Source organism: Aspergillus welwitschiae, assembly GCF_003344945.1.
Source record: "Aspergillus welwitschiae strain CBS 139.54b unplaced genomic scaffold BDQ94scaffold_1, whole genome shotgun sequence".
Lineage (NCBI taxonomy): Eukaryota > Fungi > Ascomycota > Eurotiomycetes > Eurotiales > Aspergillaceae > Aspergillus > Aspergillus welwitschiae.
Genome location: NW_020798695.1, coordinates 1,449,391 through 1,462,656, shown reverse-complemented (window position 1 = coordinate 1,462,656; position 13,266 = coordinate 1,449,391). Strand labels below are relative to the sequence as shown.

At 47.6% G+C, this 13,266-nt stretch overlaps 4 protein-coding genes across 4 annotated transcripts; 1 reads left to right on the top strand and 3 right to left on the bottom strand.

Annotated features, from left to right (window-relative positions):
* Positions 1 to 429: 429 nt before the first annotated feature.
* Positions 430 to 2,049, bottom strand: BDQ94DRAFT_176969 (tannase and feruloyl esterase; the record flags this gene model as incomplete). Its single annotated transcript, XM_026772792.1, has 1 exon — positions 430 to 2,049. One exon carries the CDS (start codon positions 2,047 to 2,049, stop codon positions 430 to 432), a length of 1,620 nt encoding a protein of 539 aa, XP_026632543.1.
* Positions 2,050 to 4,660: 2,611 nt separating this feature from the next.
* On the bottom strand, positions 4,661 to 5,666 carry BDQ94DRAFT_176967 (uncharacterized protein; the record flags this gene model as incomplete). The annotated part of the gene is made up of 3 exons (XM_026772791.1): positions 5,452 to 5,666; positions 5,178 to 5,390; positions 4,661 to 5,104 (listed from the first exon to the last, which is right to left on the bottom strand). Exons 1-3 carry the CDS (start codon positions 5,566 to 5,568, stop codon positions 4,661 to 4,663), a joined length of 774 nt encoding a protein of 257 aa, XP_026632542.1. The 5' UTR covers positions 5,569 to 5,666.
* On the bottom strand, positions 5,582 to 7,106 carry BDQ94DRAFT_133235 (D-galactonate dehydratase). Its single transcript, XM_026764227.1, has 4 exons — positions 6,904 to 7,106; positions 6,629 to 6,850; positions 6,119 to 6,579; positions 5,582 to 6,057 (listed from the first exon to the last, which is right to left on the bottom strand). Exons 1-4 carry the CDS (start codon positions 7,077 to 7,079, stop codon positions 5,765 to 5,767), a joined length of 1,152 nt encoding a protein of 383 aa, XP_026632541.1. The 5' UTR covers positions 7,080 to 7,106; the 3' UTR covers positions 5,582 to 5,764.
* Positions 7,107 to 7,743: 637 nt separating this feature from the next.
* BDQ94DRAFT_165225 (uncharacterized protein) lies at positions 7,744 to 8,291 on the top strand (the record flags this gene model as incomplete). Its single annotated transcript, XM_026770241.1, has 2 exons — positions 7,744 to 7,941; positions 8,139 to 8,291. The coding sequence occupies 2 exons, from the start codon at positions 7,744 to 7,746 to the stop codon at positions 8,289 to 8,291; spliced, it is 351 nt and encodes a 116-aa protein (XP_026632540.1).
* Positions 8,292 to 13,266: the final 4,975 nt, after the last annotated feature.

Here is a 13,266-nt window from a genome sequence, read left to right as displayed (position 1 = left end):
AACATGTGGTTTCTAGCAAATGAGGCATTCTGGCGAATCGAATATTAGAGAGATGACACTCGTATTTTTAGAGTCTATATCATTCTCCGCCATGTATAAAGCTAAACTGGCTTCAATTTGAGCCTCCCATATAGTATTTCGTCGATAGTTTCCCCATTAGTGCTTATGAAAGTGGGAGGAAGTAGGGGTATGATCTTGGTGACTGGTGATCACTGTTGTCTACTGATTATGGACCAAGCTGATTTACTGTGAATATGCTTATCAATTGCTTTGATAATGAAGGGAACAGATTGATAATAAACTCAATATATGCTTTAATATGTACTAATGATAACTATATCATACATAGAAGAGATAATATGTATCTTCAGGTTGCATACTCCCTAGAGGCCAAAACCTTGCTTAAATAAACCCTCAGGAATAACCATATTACCGGCACTCGAACGCGCTGGTCTTGTTCCAGTTACCTCCAACATACTTGGCCTCCTTGGGGTAGACGCAGAGAGGGCGCTGAGCCTGCACACCTTCCGCGGGGGTGTCATCAACGAACTTGGTCGCGATCAGCTCATCAGGAGCGATGCCATTCTCCACCCAGGCCATCAAAGCCAGGATGGCATCATGCTTCCGGTCACGGTAACCAGGCACACCCCAGACATTGGTGCCGGTCAGGCCGCCGGGCTGGTTAGCCGAGGCGATGTACCACGGAGCATCGTGGACGGAGTCCAAGCAGTGCTCCATACCAGGGATCAAAAAGAAGCGGTAGAAGTCGTCGAGATCGATGCCAAGAGGGGTAAGCATCTTCTGGACCTGCTTGTAGTAGTAGATGCTGGAGCCAGTGGGGATCTCTCCGTCAGCAAATCCGTGGTAATGGATCAGCTTACCACCCTTGTTCTTGAAGGGACGGAGATCGAAGTCACCGGCGGTGGCATTACCGGGGTCCAGTCGATCGGACAGCTCAATGGTCGAGTAGTCCAGGTTTTGCCAAGGCCAGTTGGCATCGTTGTAGACAAAGTCACGAGGGTAGGCAATACCACTGGGGCTGTCCTGCTCGTCGTCGTCGGTCATGATCATCTGAGCGAACTGGGTTTCGGCACCGTAGGCGAAGCTGGGGAAGACAAAGGAGTCGTTGGTCTCAACCCAGGGGCTGTAGATCTTGTAGACAGTGTCGATCTGATCGGCGGTGAAACAGGTCGACTTGTTGGCGGAGGGACCGTCACAAAGAAGGGTCTCAGGACGGAAGTCGCAGGCATAGCCGTTCATGATAATGTTATCCTTGACGCCATCAACTTCGTCGCACTGACGGAGGACTTCAGTGGCCAAAGCATCCACCTGAGTCTCGGTGATGTGGTGGCTGGCATTGTTGGGGAGGTTGTAGGTGGCGAGCTTGAGATCCCAGTTTTGCTGATGGGTGGTCCACCAAGCGCAAGCACCGGCGAGGACACCATCGAAGTCGTCAGGGAACATCTGGACGGACTTCAGACCCTGGCGACCGCCAGTGGAGCAACCGGCGTAGTAGGAATAGCTGATATCTTCGCTGTAGAAGGCCTCAGTAAGCTCCTTGCCAAGAGCGACAGAGCCATGGAGTGCACGCCATCCCCAGTCAGTACGAGTCTCAGGGTCGTTGAGAGCCCAGCCTGCATCGCCAGCCTCGGTCACGGAGGAGTTGTGTCCAGTGTTCGTGGAGACGGTAGCAAAACCGTAGAAAAGACCGGGTGCCATATCAGCAAAGGCGATCATGCCAGTGAAGCCACCATTGCCATAGGCCATGTAGCGCTTGTTCCAAGTGTTGATGGGCAGCCAAAGGCCGAATTCGTAGGACGAGGTAGCAGACGAGCTCACGTTAACGTAGACGGCGCAGTACTCCGGGAGACCGGAGTAGTTGCCCAGCGGGCCAACAAAGGTATCGTTGGGTCCATATGGAACTGCGTAAACGAGAGAGGCGTTGGAAGAAAGATGGGGAGTGAAGGTCTCAGGAGTACAACGCGAGGTTGCGATAGCCTGGGTAGCAACCAGGTTAATGGCGCCCGCCAGGAGAAGTGAAAGACGCATCTTGATGATGAAAAGAACGGAAAGGTTTGCTTTTTCAGAAGGAAGTGATCTTCATTCTGTATTTAAGCAGCCGATGGAGCCGGTTCGTCCGATCTGGGTTTTCCGTGCAGGGAACGAGAAATAGGCATCCATGATTGAGACTGACGCGTCAGGAGTTGTTTCGAGAAGTGGGACGATAAGGCTTCCAATGTCTGATGATGTGAAGATGGGATGCTTCAGGGGCAAGTTATGTCGAATCCACTGATTGCGCGTTTCTCATTGAATTCCGGGTTGCGAGTGGAGAAGCAAACCAGCGGATTGGTAGGCCAAAGCCAGATTCTAGAAGTATGCCGTTTGGGGTGGAGGATCATCAAGGCCTTGCTAATTTAGCGCCCAGGTGGTTCCGAACATAATCAGGCGCATACTTGATCATACTAAACAGGTGGAGTGGCATGATACCGCTATTTTAGTGCCCGCCTACTCGTGGCTCTAAAGTATGGCACTTATGCACATGGTTGCAGGTTGATGGCTCTAAATATGCCGCTACTGCACATGGTTGCAGGGCGACTGCTCTAAAAAAGGCACTTATGCACAGGGCTGCATATTCAATGGTCCTAAAACTGGGACTTGTGCACAGTGTTGCAGTGTTATTTCTCTACTTTGAGAAGAGGCACTATTGCATATGGTTGCTGGACAGAGATGCGTAGGAGGGGGGTCCGGTGATACCCAATTATAAATAAGCTTATACTAGTAGTAGCTGATCATAAAAAACAGCTGGTGGGCCCTGCGCCGCCCCATCTTACCTTGTAACAAGGCGCAAGCAGTCAGGATTAGTATTGTGTACTGTATTTTATCTCCCCATCCTGCATTTCCTGTAGCACATGGAGGTTAGCCGCATGAAATGATAGATGAGATAGGCAACAGTTTTTCCATGATGGCTATATCTTCAGGTAATTTCTCAAGTACTCTTAGCGTAAATGAAGATACACAGGTCAAGGGAAAACCCTGCTAGTCAACGTTGTGCAAAGCATATGAAAAATGGAAGGCTTCGTCATCGTACGATCAGAGTCTTCCGCTAGATGACTAGATGCGGCAGGAAGAAGTGTAGATCTCGGATATAACAGCAGTTGACTTCTTGATTTATCAAAAAAACCGAAACCGATGGAACTATTGTGCAAGAACATGCAGCAGAGAAGTTGACGAACTCTTCGTCTTCGAAGTTCGAACATACGTCCAGGTGGGGATCAGGGCAGCGGTATTGCCATATTAGGTTTAGTCTCCGCAAGCTTGTTGATCTAATGACTTACACTAGTCCTGATTTGGAAATATTGTCGAGCACAGGCCAGACCCTGCTTTTCCCCTTTTGGCAGTAGTCGGCAGTTGTCCGAATCGATGTGGTTTCAAAAATCATCCAGCTGCCGACTACACGGCAATATCATGAGCTGAACTGAACTGAATTTATATTTTGTGTGGAAGCAGGAGCAAGGTATGCTTCATTGGTGTCTCAGGAGGTAATACTAGTCCTGTGGTTAGATATATATCTCCGACCTACTACTGTTGTCATCCCGATAGTGAGAATCCAGTGAGTGTCGTATGCAGGGGAGTTCATATGAACCTCCTACTACTATATCGTTTTAAATACTAAACCATCAAAACTCAAGAGAGTACCGGACTTCTGGCCAGATCACATTGCCTAGCACATATTCAAAGTGACCTCGAGACGAGATCTTGATATAGTCATGATGATTTTCAGTCATTTGCACTTCCGTATACGAATATCAATGTGTAAAGATTATTTACGTAGGTATCTCCAGGCAGCATCATTCCGTGTGCACTATAGCCGTTAGACACAAGGAACTAGACTATAAGCTTATCTATATGATACAGGCTACCAGACGTGACCGTGTGGGCCTCTTGCTTGATTCAAACAAATTCAACATACGGCTCCACTTCCGATTGCAGCCAAAAGAGTGTGTGCTCATCTAGGTTCCGAGCATGCAACCAGGTCTTTTTAAAAAGGTATACCATAATGGCATGACACATGCATATCACCCAGGTTATAGCCACCTATTCCAGACATAAGAAACAGATCGGTCAGTCACGCTACGGTCCAGTAAACCCAGAGGTCAGTGAGCAAGCTGGGTAGCCGCATGGCAGGCATCTACATACTAGTCAGTTTGATTCTCATGTTAATTGAAAAAAAAAAAATAAAAATAAAAATAAAAATAAAAAATAAAAGAATAAAGAAGAAGATAAGGAGTGAAAAGAAAGACTTCTAGCGGATACATACCTTGCAGATCTATCCAGTTTCATAATACTTCCATCCAATCTTAGTCACAGTTCAAGGCTACTAAGACATTTCAAGGCAGTTTATATATATTCTATTCTTGGGGAAAGACAAAACGTAGAATAGATGGTACAGCATGCAATAAGCAGAATATATGTATATTCATATATTGAAGTAGACAAGTGCTGCATAACAGCACTTTCTTAGACTTACTCCTCTCTCTCTGGTAACAGGATATCATTATTTACGCAGCCGACATTCTAAACCCCCAAAGCTAGCAAGTTCTAGGGAAGTATCTCTCCTTCTATAGGCTGTACTATAACCGAGGACAAGGAAGATGAAACACTACCTCCCCATCCACCCCCCATCAACCAACAACACACTCCCCGAAACATACCGACTCGCCTTCCCAGCCAAGAACACCGTAACGCCCTTAAAGTCCTCTGCGGTGCCCCACCTCCCCGCCGGAATGCGTTCAAGTATACTCCTCGCACGATCCTGATCATTCAACAACGCCGTGTTCATCTCCGTAGCCACATATCCCGGCGCCACCGCATTGACATTAATTCCTTCGCTCGCCCACTCATTCGACAACGCTTTCGTGAGTTGCGCCACGCCGCCCTTCGCAGCCGCATACGCAGGGACTGTTATCCCTCCCTGGAAGGAGACCAGCGAGGCGACGTTGATAATGGAGCCGCGGTGGCCGGTGGCGTCTGGGGTGCGGGTGAGCATGTAGGCGCCAAGGTCACGGCAGAGGGTGAAGATTGTGGTTAGGTTTGTTTGGAGGACCTAAGGATATATTTCTTTCAGTTAGTGGACTGGAGGATTTGAGAAGAGGGGAGGGAGGGGTAGGAAGGCGGACTTCGTCCCAGTCGCTGTCTGGGAATAAATGGCTGGGATGCCGGCGTTGGATGCCGGCGCAGTTGACTAGGATGCTGATGTCGTGGCCGTCGGATAGGAGGGTAGGCGTGAGTTGTGAGACGGACTCCCGGGAGGAGAGGTCGGCGGTGTAGATGGTTGCTTTGCGGCCGAGGGATTCGATGCGTTGTTTGGTTTCGGTGTTGGATGTGTCTCTCTATTTTGTATCAGTTTAAGCTGCTATTTGGTGTATTGTAGGTAGTGATGGTAGTGGATACCTGGACGAGGATCACGTCGCTGCCGGCTTCGGCGAGGGCAATGGCCATTTGCTGGCCGATACCGCGGGTGCCGCCGGTGACAAGGGCGGTTGTGTTTTCGAGGGAGAATAGGTCCATTATTCACGGTTGATTGAGTCAATGTATTTGCGTATGGCTTGCGAAGACTATGTTACTAGTACTACTATGAGCTGTAGCTGGTATATGTATTCGGACAGATATCCGAGGCACCCCCACGCTCCCCGCATATAAAGATGTCACGATGCAGATCACCTCCGCAATCACCCCCACATCCTGGCCTACAAGTCTGAGCTATCTACCACTCTCGGATTCCCCCATCGACGCCATAGAATTCCTTCGGTAGCCATGGCTCCGTTTCCCGACTGATTTTTCTCACCAACTCCTCATCAATCTCCACCCCCAGCCCCGCTCCTGTGGGCGCTGGCACATACCCCTCCTCGATGTTGAACACTGTTGGATTCGTCAGGTAGCTTGTGAGATCAATATCTCCGGCTTCAACATTATAATGCATTCCAAGCGACATCTCTTGGATGACGAAGTTCGGGGTTGAAAGAGCAACTTGCATTGAAGCTGCAAGGGCAATTGGACCTGAGCATTTGATTAGCATGGGTCACACACAGAAGGAGTGCAAAGAACAGGGGGAACTCACCGAGGGGACAGTGCGGCGCAATCGCCACGTCATACGTCTCCGCCATCGTCGCAATGCGCTTTGTTTCTGAAATTCCACCAGCATGCGCGATATCCGGCTGCAGCACATCGACCGACGCATCTTCGAGGAACCGCTTAACATCCCATCTAGTATATAAACGTTCACCAAATGCGATTGGAATAGTTGTGTGTTGAGAAAGCTGCTTGATAGCTTCGGGGTGTTCAACGAGCAAAGGCTCCTCGATAAACAAAGGACGGTAGGGTTCAAGTGCTTTGGCGAGCTGCTTTGCCATGGGGCGATGTAAACGGCCGTGGAAATCAAGGCCAGCATCAAGACCAAGGGCCTTGACCTGTTTGATGCGCTCAATGCAAGAGTCTAGTACAGATGGCGAGTCCAGCCAGTTCATATCCTCTGTAGCATTCATCTTAACGCACTTGAGGCCCTGCGCGATACGGGCCTTGCTGGGTACTGTTAGATGAATCAAAGAGAAGCAAATGGGAAGTGACTTACGCAGCTACTTCAACATCACTTGGCCGGTCACCTCCAATCCAAGCATAAACTTGAACCTTGTTGCGTACCTTGCCGCCGAGAAGCTGGTAGACGGGTACGTTCAACCTCCGACCTTTCAAATCCCACAACGCGATATCAATGCCCGACAGGGCGGACATGAAAACCGGACCGCCGCGATAGAAGCCAAGTCTCCAAATTGTCTGCCAGACGTGCTCGATGTCACTGCGCCATTAGCACCAAGGCAGAATGAATAAATGGAAGCAGAGAAAACATACTCGGCCTCATAACCAACAATCCTCCCAATAATCTCATCCAACGCACCCTCCACAGCCTGCGTATGCCCCTCAAGCGTAGCTTCACCCCATCCAAACTTATCTTCACTGTCTGTCACCTTGACGAATAGCCATCGCGGCTTGACGCGAAAGTATTCGATGGACTTGATGGGAGCCATGTTTCTTGGTAAATTGAATTAGCAATGTGCTGCTTGCTTTTGCGATGACGCTGTAGCTGGACATAGTATTTATGTAGCACCCCCACGCCATATGATTCTAGATCTCCAAGGATAACAGCTCGCAGTCCCCCCATACCCCGCGTGGGGGTAACACAGCAGCTGCAGACCGTGGGGGAGAGGATGAAGCCGGGGATAAGCATTATTGGTGGATCAATCAATGGCGTGCATATCCGAGTCCGGCTGTTAATTGCGCACTGATGCACCGGAAAAGTGGGCGGGTTATCCGAAGGTGATGCCATATTTATCAGGCCATAATGATCTATGGACTTTATATCCAGCGATGATGCTCTTCAGAGGTAATTGTCGAGTTGAAGGACTGAAAGATAAGTTTTGATTTTTGATGTTGCCATGGTTGTCCAAGTAGTCTGAATCTGGCTGGTTTGCCAGTAGTATCATGATGGCATCAGTAAGCTGAGGGGAAGTACTCCGTTTTGGGGATTTTTTAGACTCTAATGAATCCTCCGTGAGTATGTCACGATTACTTTGAACATGCTTGTAGCTTCTATAACTACTCTACTTCAACTCTCCACTGTCTCCTAACCATCCCAAGGTGCATCCAATTGACTACTTGAAATATATCTTTAGTACGACAAGAATAGCGAAAATGCCTAAGAAGGCCGTCCCAGAACACCACACCCTCTCCGACGATTCCTCTTCCATTTATGGATCCTCCGGCGACGAACAAAGCGATGGTCTGTACGACGATAGCCCACACGTAGTTGATGAAGATTTACACCAATGTTACATCTGCGGCTTCGCATTCTACTCACGGATATACTCGAATGACCGCTACACTAACGATGTAGGTGAGTATCATTACGACAGACTTAGGGGAGGAATGTACAAAGCCTTCAAGGTTGAGAATATGGATATGTATATACGGGGTTCTTCGTGGTGGTGGATGCCTCGTCGGTTGAGTGAGTTATCCTTCTCTCTCCCCCTTTCTTCCCAACATACGATACAAGTCAACCCAAGACTTGTACTCACAGTGAAATGAAGGCAAATGAAGTCGGAATGGTCATTGATTATAACTCCGCCGAATCTATAGTTCTCTACAGTGTGAAGACTGGTAAATGCCAGATATCAGGTGTTGCGATACCGTTGGAAAATTATGGACCCTTCCATGTCCCATGGAAGAAAGCCGATGGTTAAATTAGTGGACCTAGAGACGACGCTGAGCGCAAAAAGACCATCCAACCTATAATTCCAATAAGAGGTAAAAATAAAAGTCAGATTCTTCAGGACTATGATGATGATGAGGATGAGTATCGAGTGTCCACCGAATGGGTAGGGTATCCAGTTCATGCACGGTGCTGGGAGCTCCTGACGCACCATCAGCTGGGGCGCGTTGCGGAGAAGAATCTGGAAGATGTCATGCAGGCTATGAGAAAAAGACACGATCAGAAGATGTGGAAACGCGTGTTTGGACTGCCGGATGAATGGTCAGACGGTAAATGGTTACGATTTTCTTGCATTCCCATACATACCACGTATTAGCGGATCTCAGAGCTCATTGCATATGCATGGAGTTGACTAACGATTGAGCCATGGCTTCCGAAGACCCGGTCCGAACAAAGTGCGTCAAAACGGCGCTGGAGCAGACTACTCGAAAGCGACAAAGAAACAAAGAGAAGGCCTTTCGTCAAAAGGGTACTCCGACGGTGCGAGAATCTATGTTGCTGCTGCTTCCATCGGAGATCTTGAATATGGTTTTCGATTATCTGCCTTCTCAGGCAGTAGCCAATATACAGAGAGCCCTACATCTGCCACTTGACGATGACTTCTGGCGCTCACGAATAAGCACCAAGATCTTCCATGAAGTGAGAACACCTACGCGCGGAACAAATTGGAAACATTTATGTCTCAAATTGGAAAGAAGACTGGAGAAGTCAGAGGCGTTAGCTGCACGCCAACATCTACTGACTTGTTTAGATGAGATATATTATTTGTGTAGTACTAATTGATTTAAGTATGCTTAGTGATAGATGAATAACATAACTGCTGGATTCGAAGTAATCCGGCGTGGTATTAGACAAACATATCACATGCCAGCTTGACCTTTGAATCGTGTTTGACATATTAGGGACACAGTTGTATGCTCTTCTCTGCAATGACCTGCCCATCGCTAGCGGCACATTTCCATAATAGAGCCCCCCCACCCCTTCCCATTTCAATCCTCAAGTTCACGGGCTCAAAGCCTTTGAAAATGATTGAGATACCGACGAATTTGTGGTGGATTCGTGGTCCAGCCTACCTGTTAGCCATCTGGCTTTAGGTCGGTGTCCTTAGATATCTTAGGAATGAGTGGTTTGTCATCCTAGAGTGGATCGGCCATGCACTTTGCCCAGGGGATCTGAATATCCCTTTCATCATCTTTAACGAAGAGGCGGAGGTCACTAGTATGCAGAATGCCTGGCCCTTGAGGACAGACGCCTCGTTAGTAGCTCCGAGATCTATTGAAAGACGTTGTCGGGACTATCCATGTGGAAGTTTGATAAAGTTCCTCCACGGTTGAAATGCTCGAGAGTGATGGCTTCCACGCCATATAACGCCCGGTAATCCACTTTAGCACGTCCGCTCGGTCCAAGATTTTGTTTAATTTATCTTAACACCACTCATAAACGTATGAAGGCAGATTATGAGATGAGGGCTCGTCCAGTATCCAGAAGATGTGTAATCGCAACATGGCCGAGCTTATTGCCGCATCCTGTGCTAGTCGTCGATACTATAATGTTGACGCGTGGACCGCTAGGCGAAAAAAGATATATCGCGTCTATCCGATCAGTCGACGGAGAGATATGTGTCCCAACACAGCCTCCAGGTTCTGGTTTAGACACCCCCTCGAACTGGAACTGCAGGATTTAAGACCCAGGTTGACCACGCCTGGACGGACTCGAACCTGCAACTTCCAAGTCCTGGTTTAGGCAGCACGTGCTGGTAAGAGCTGACCGGGCTCATAACCTGTTCGGACGCTCTACAAGCGGAAGAAGCGAAGGCAAAGAATGCAGCAAAATCAGTGCTGTATTACTATCTAGGAACGCGCAGCGGAACGAGCGTGAAGATATGCTTGGTGTAGCAGCCCGAGCGCAGCCACGTGGCGAAGCCTATAGTGATATTGCCTCAACATCTGACAATGGGCCTTTGGCGCACCTGTGCAGCGTTTACACTCATTACTTCAACGCAATTGAGCTGAAGTTTATCGTGTAGAAGCCTTTCAACTGAACTTTTTTCTTCCGCGTAGTATGATAGCACCAGGATATCTGTAGGACGGCAATTGGCCGTGCACAGCTCTTTCATAAACTTTGCAGCTGCCTATATTTACTTGGTGTTGAACAAGGACGTGCCTTTCCGAAGCCTCCAGATTTGAGTGCTTTGACAGAGATATCCTGAGATCGCCCAGGTGCGACATTGTACCTCCGCGTCATGAACCTTTCCATCTATAGTATGACTTGAAGTTGATTCATCACTGATAAGCTTTGTCTTAAAAGCTGTGATCGATGGGTGCATTCGATACTGCGTGGCTAGGAGTATGTGACGGACCCCAGTGGTCAGAAGTCGCTCGAAGAAGGAGAGTCACAGTTGCAAGCTTTATTCTGCGAGACCGAAGTGACTGTAGAGAGGAGCTAGACCACGTTTCTGCTCATAATGATCTTTCTCACCGATGGGTAGAAGCGAATGAGCGGACTGATGGAAGTGCTCTCACCTATTGGTGTGGCTTCCTCGTATCAGGCTTTTTATGGACTAAAGCTTTTCAGGATCTTTCGTCCGGCCGCTGATGCCGTACAAAGAACAATGCTAGCCTCTTGTATGTAGAACTGCTGGAGTTCAAGCCATGATTTTTTGTAGGAAGTGACGAGTGTTATCAGCATATCTTCAGGGCTCTCTGGATAGTCAAATAGTCCAATAAATACCCGCTGCAAAATCGGCTTGTCTTTTTCTTTTCTTCTGACGACTAAGGCTTCGTTCCCTAGGAATAACTAGTACCAGGTAGCGTCTCCGTCTTTGAGGGCCATGTAGTCTTTGCCGTAATGTATAGCCATGTCAGGGCGTTTTAGTTGCGCTTCATCTTCGTCGCTGGTGGCTATATCCATGGCAGCCTGAACCACCTTTTGCTCCGGTGTCCTTTAGTCCGTCATTCGACGGTTTCGTTGATCGTTTCCCGGTAGAATTTAGCCCCTCATAGCATTTGGTAGGTCAGCAAGTTGCAGAGAGGAGCCAATTCGGACTTTTCATATTCTGTCATGCCCCTGGGTCTCCGTCCGTCGATAGATGACCCCTTTCAGGCGCCATTTGGTTATCATTGTCTTCTCCCATCTCAGTATTCAAACGAAAGAATCCATCAGTTCCTAGTCCATCCTATCTGAAGATCTTGGATATCTTCCGAGTTATTTCTTCTAAGCCAGAGCTAGACCTGCAAACAATCAAGACCGGGTTTCGCCTCTTTTGGTGATATCCCTAGAACGCTCTGGTATTTTGTGCTGCTGCAGCTATCGTAGATAATCTTGTTTGCTCTGAGGTATTCAAGTTGTGGTCCCCATATATTGCGTATCTGATTGCCTGCCTTGCTTGTCGGATAGCAGGTTATTAATTGCTGAATTCGTCAACGCCAGACATGTCCATAATGTCCCTTTATCCTTTCTTTTCGCAGAGAAGAGATCTGCTGCAATGAACTAAAAAGCTTACCCGTGATCGTGATAATTCCGGAATGTCACTCATATCTGCCTTATAGTCCTCAGGAGGATTTGCACAATCCTCCCTGTGTTATACCCATAAGCCACATTCCGCTAACGTTCCCAACTGAGCTTCCGCTTTATAGCATGGAAGCATATACTTGTTGAGATTCATTGACAAGACAATATTGAGAGCCGTAACCTGATATTGCCAGTGTATCCTCCCATATCGGCCTTATACTCAGGCCTTTGTGTGAACTTTTCCCCTACCGGAAAGTAATGGGTTCAAGTAGTAACCTACATCCCACTCACATTCCCTGCATGGCTTCCTTCGCAAGGGCATATGCATGCTCCTTTTGGAACGACAACACATTCATGTACTATGAATGTCTGTTATTAGCCTTGTCTGCAAGCTGGCAGCCTGTAAACAGAGAAAACGTACAGTTGCTATATATAATGGCCCGGCAGCACGGACAATGGCCCACTGGGCCTGCTGAGAGCGAATAATGGAAGACCACGCTGAGACGACGGAACCTCAGCGATCCATAGGACATACTGGCAATGAATGAAGTGAGTCAAATAACAGCATGATTATGCTAATAATCTGTTGTTCGAAACAGTGACCCACTGCGTTTGCTGGAGGTGAATCGAATGTGCCAAGTGACAGAAACAAAGCGTCGAGACGTTTATTGTCGACAGCGGTCCATTGAGCAGCTGATATAAGCCCATAAGGCTAATACAGAAGATAATGGTGATTCATACACCTACTGAAAGTTAGTGTGCGTTCAACGTTCTGTCTCGTAATTGACGCTTTGAGAGAACGAAAGATACAGCATAGAAGAGAGAGAAGCTCGAGAAAGACGGCAACCCCAGACATGGGAATAAAACCAAAAGGGAAGAGAAAAGGACGGCGTCACTCACCTCTACCGTCGTAACCTTCTATCAGGAGAATATTTTAGACTTCATTAAGAGCCGCACATAACGCCTTAGAATATGTACTGAAGAGCTATTTCATAATCCCGGTTACTGTTTTATAAATAAATTGTATGGTTTCCATCGGCATCGTTAGAGCTGTTTGGCGAATTCAGTCATATCAGGTGAAATCCGAACTTGCGTAGGTTAAGTGACCTTGTAATTAACAATAGTAGTCATAAACAAAAAGTCTCAAACGTTATGCATTTCTTGAAAGATGGGGTTGGCAATTATACTCGTAAAGATCAAATGTTTCATAGTAAGATATAGGAGATAATGCAGAAGGAAGATTGCGGAGCGAGAATGAAGCATTTTATATTCCGGATCGAGCCCGAAGATGGCTATGAATGATCGTATTAAATGGAAAATCCGCAATTCAATCAGCGCACAGTCAATAGATCAGTGATTAATTGCAGTAATTCCTTGGTAGCGAGAAGGGAATCATCACGGCCCATGTGAATACATATCGTAGTCCCTTTGAATGA

Bases quoted from the DNA above. Each gene is read 5' to 3' on its own strand.
- BDQ94DRAFT_133235 (XM_026764227.1), bottom strand. From the start codon at position 7,079: ATGGCTCCCATCAAGTCCATCGAATACTTTCGCGTCAAGCCGCGATGG. The intron at 6,851-6,903 runs GTATGTTTTCTC...CTAATGGCGCAG, and splicing joins ATTGTTGGTTATGAGGCCGA to TGACATCGAGCACGTCTGGC. The intron at 6,058-6,118 runs GTGAGTTCCCCC...TCAAATGCTCAG, and splicing joins TGCGCCGCACTGTCCCCTCG to GTCCAATTGCCCTTGCAGCT.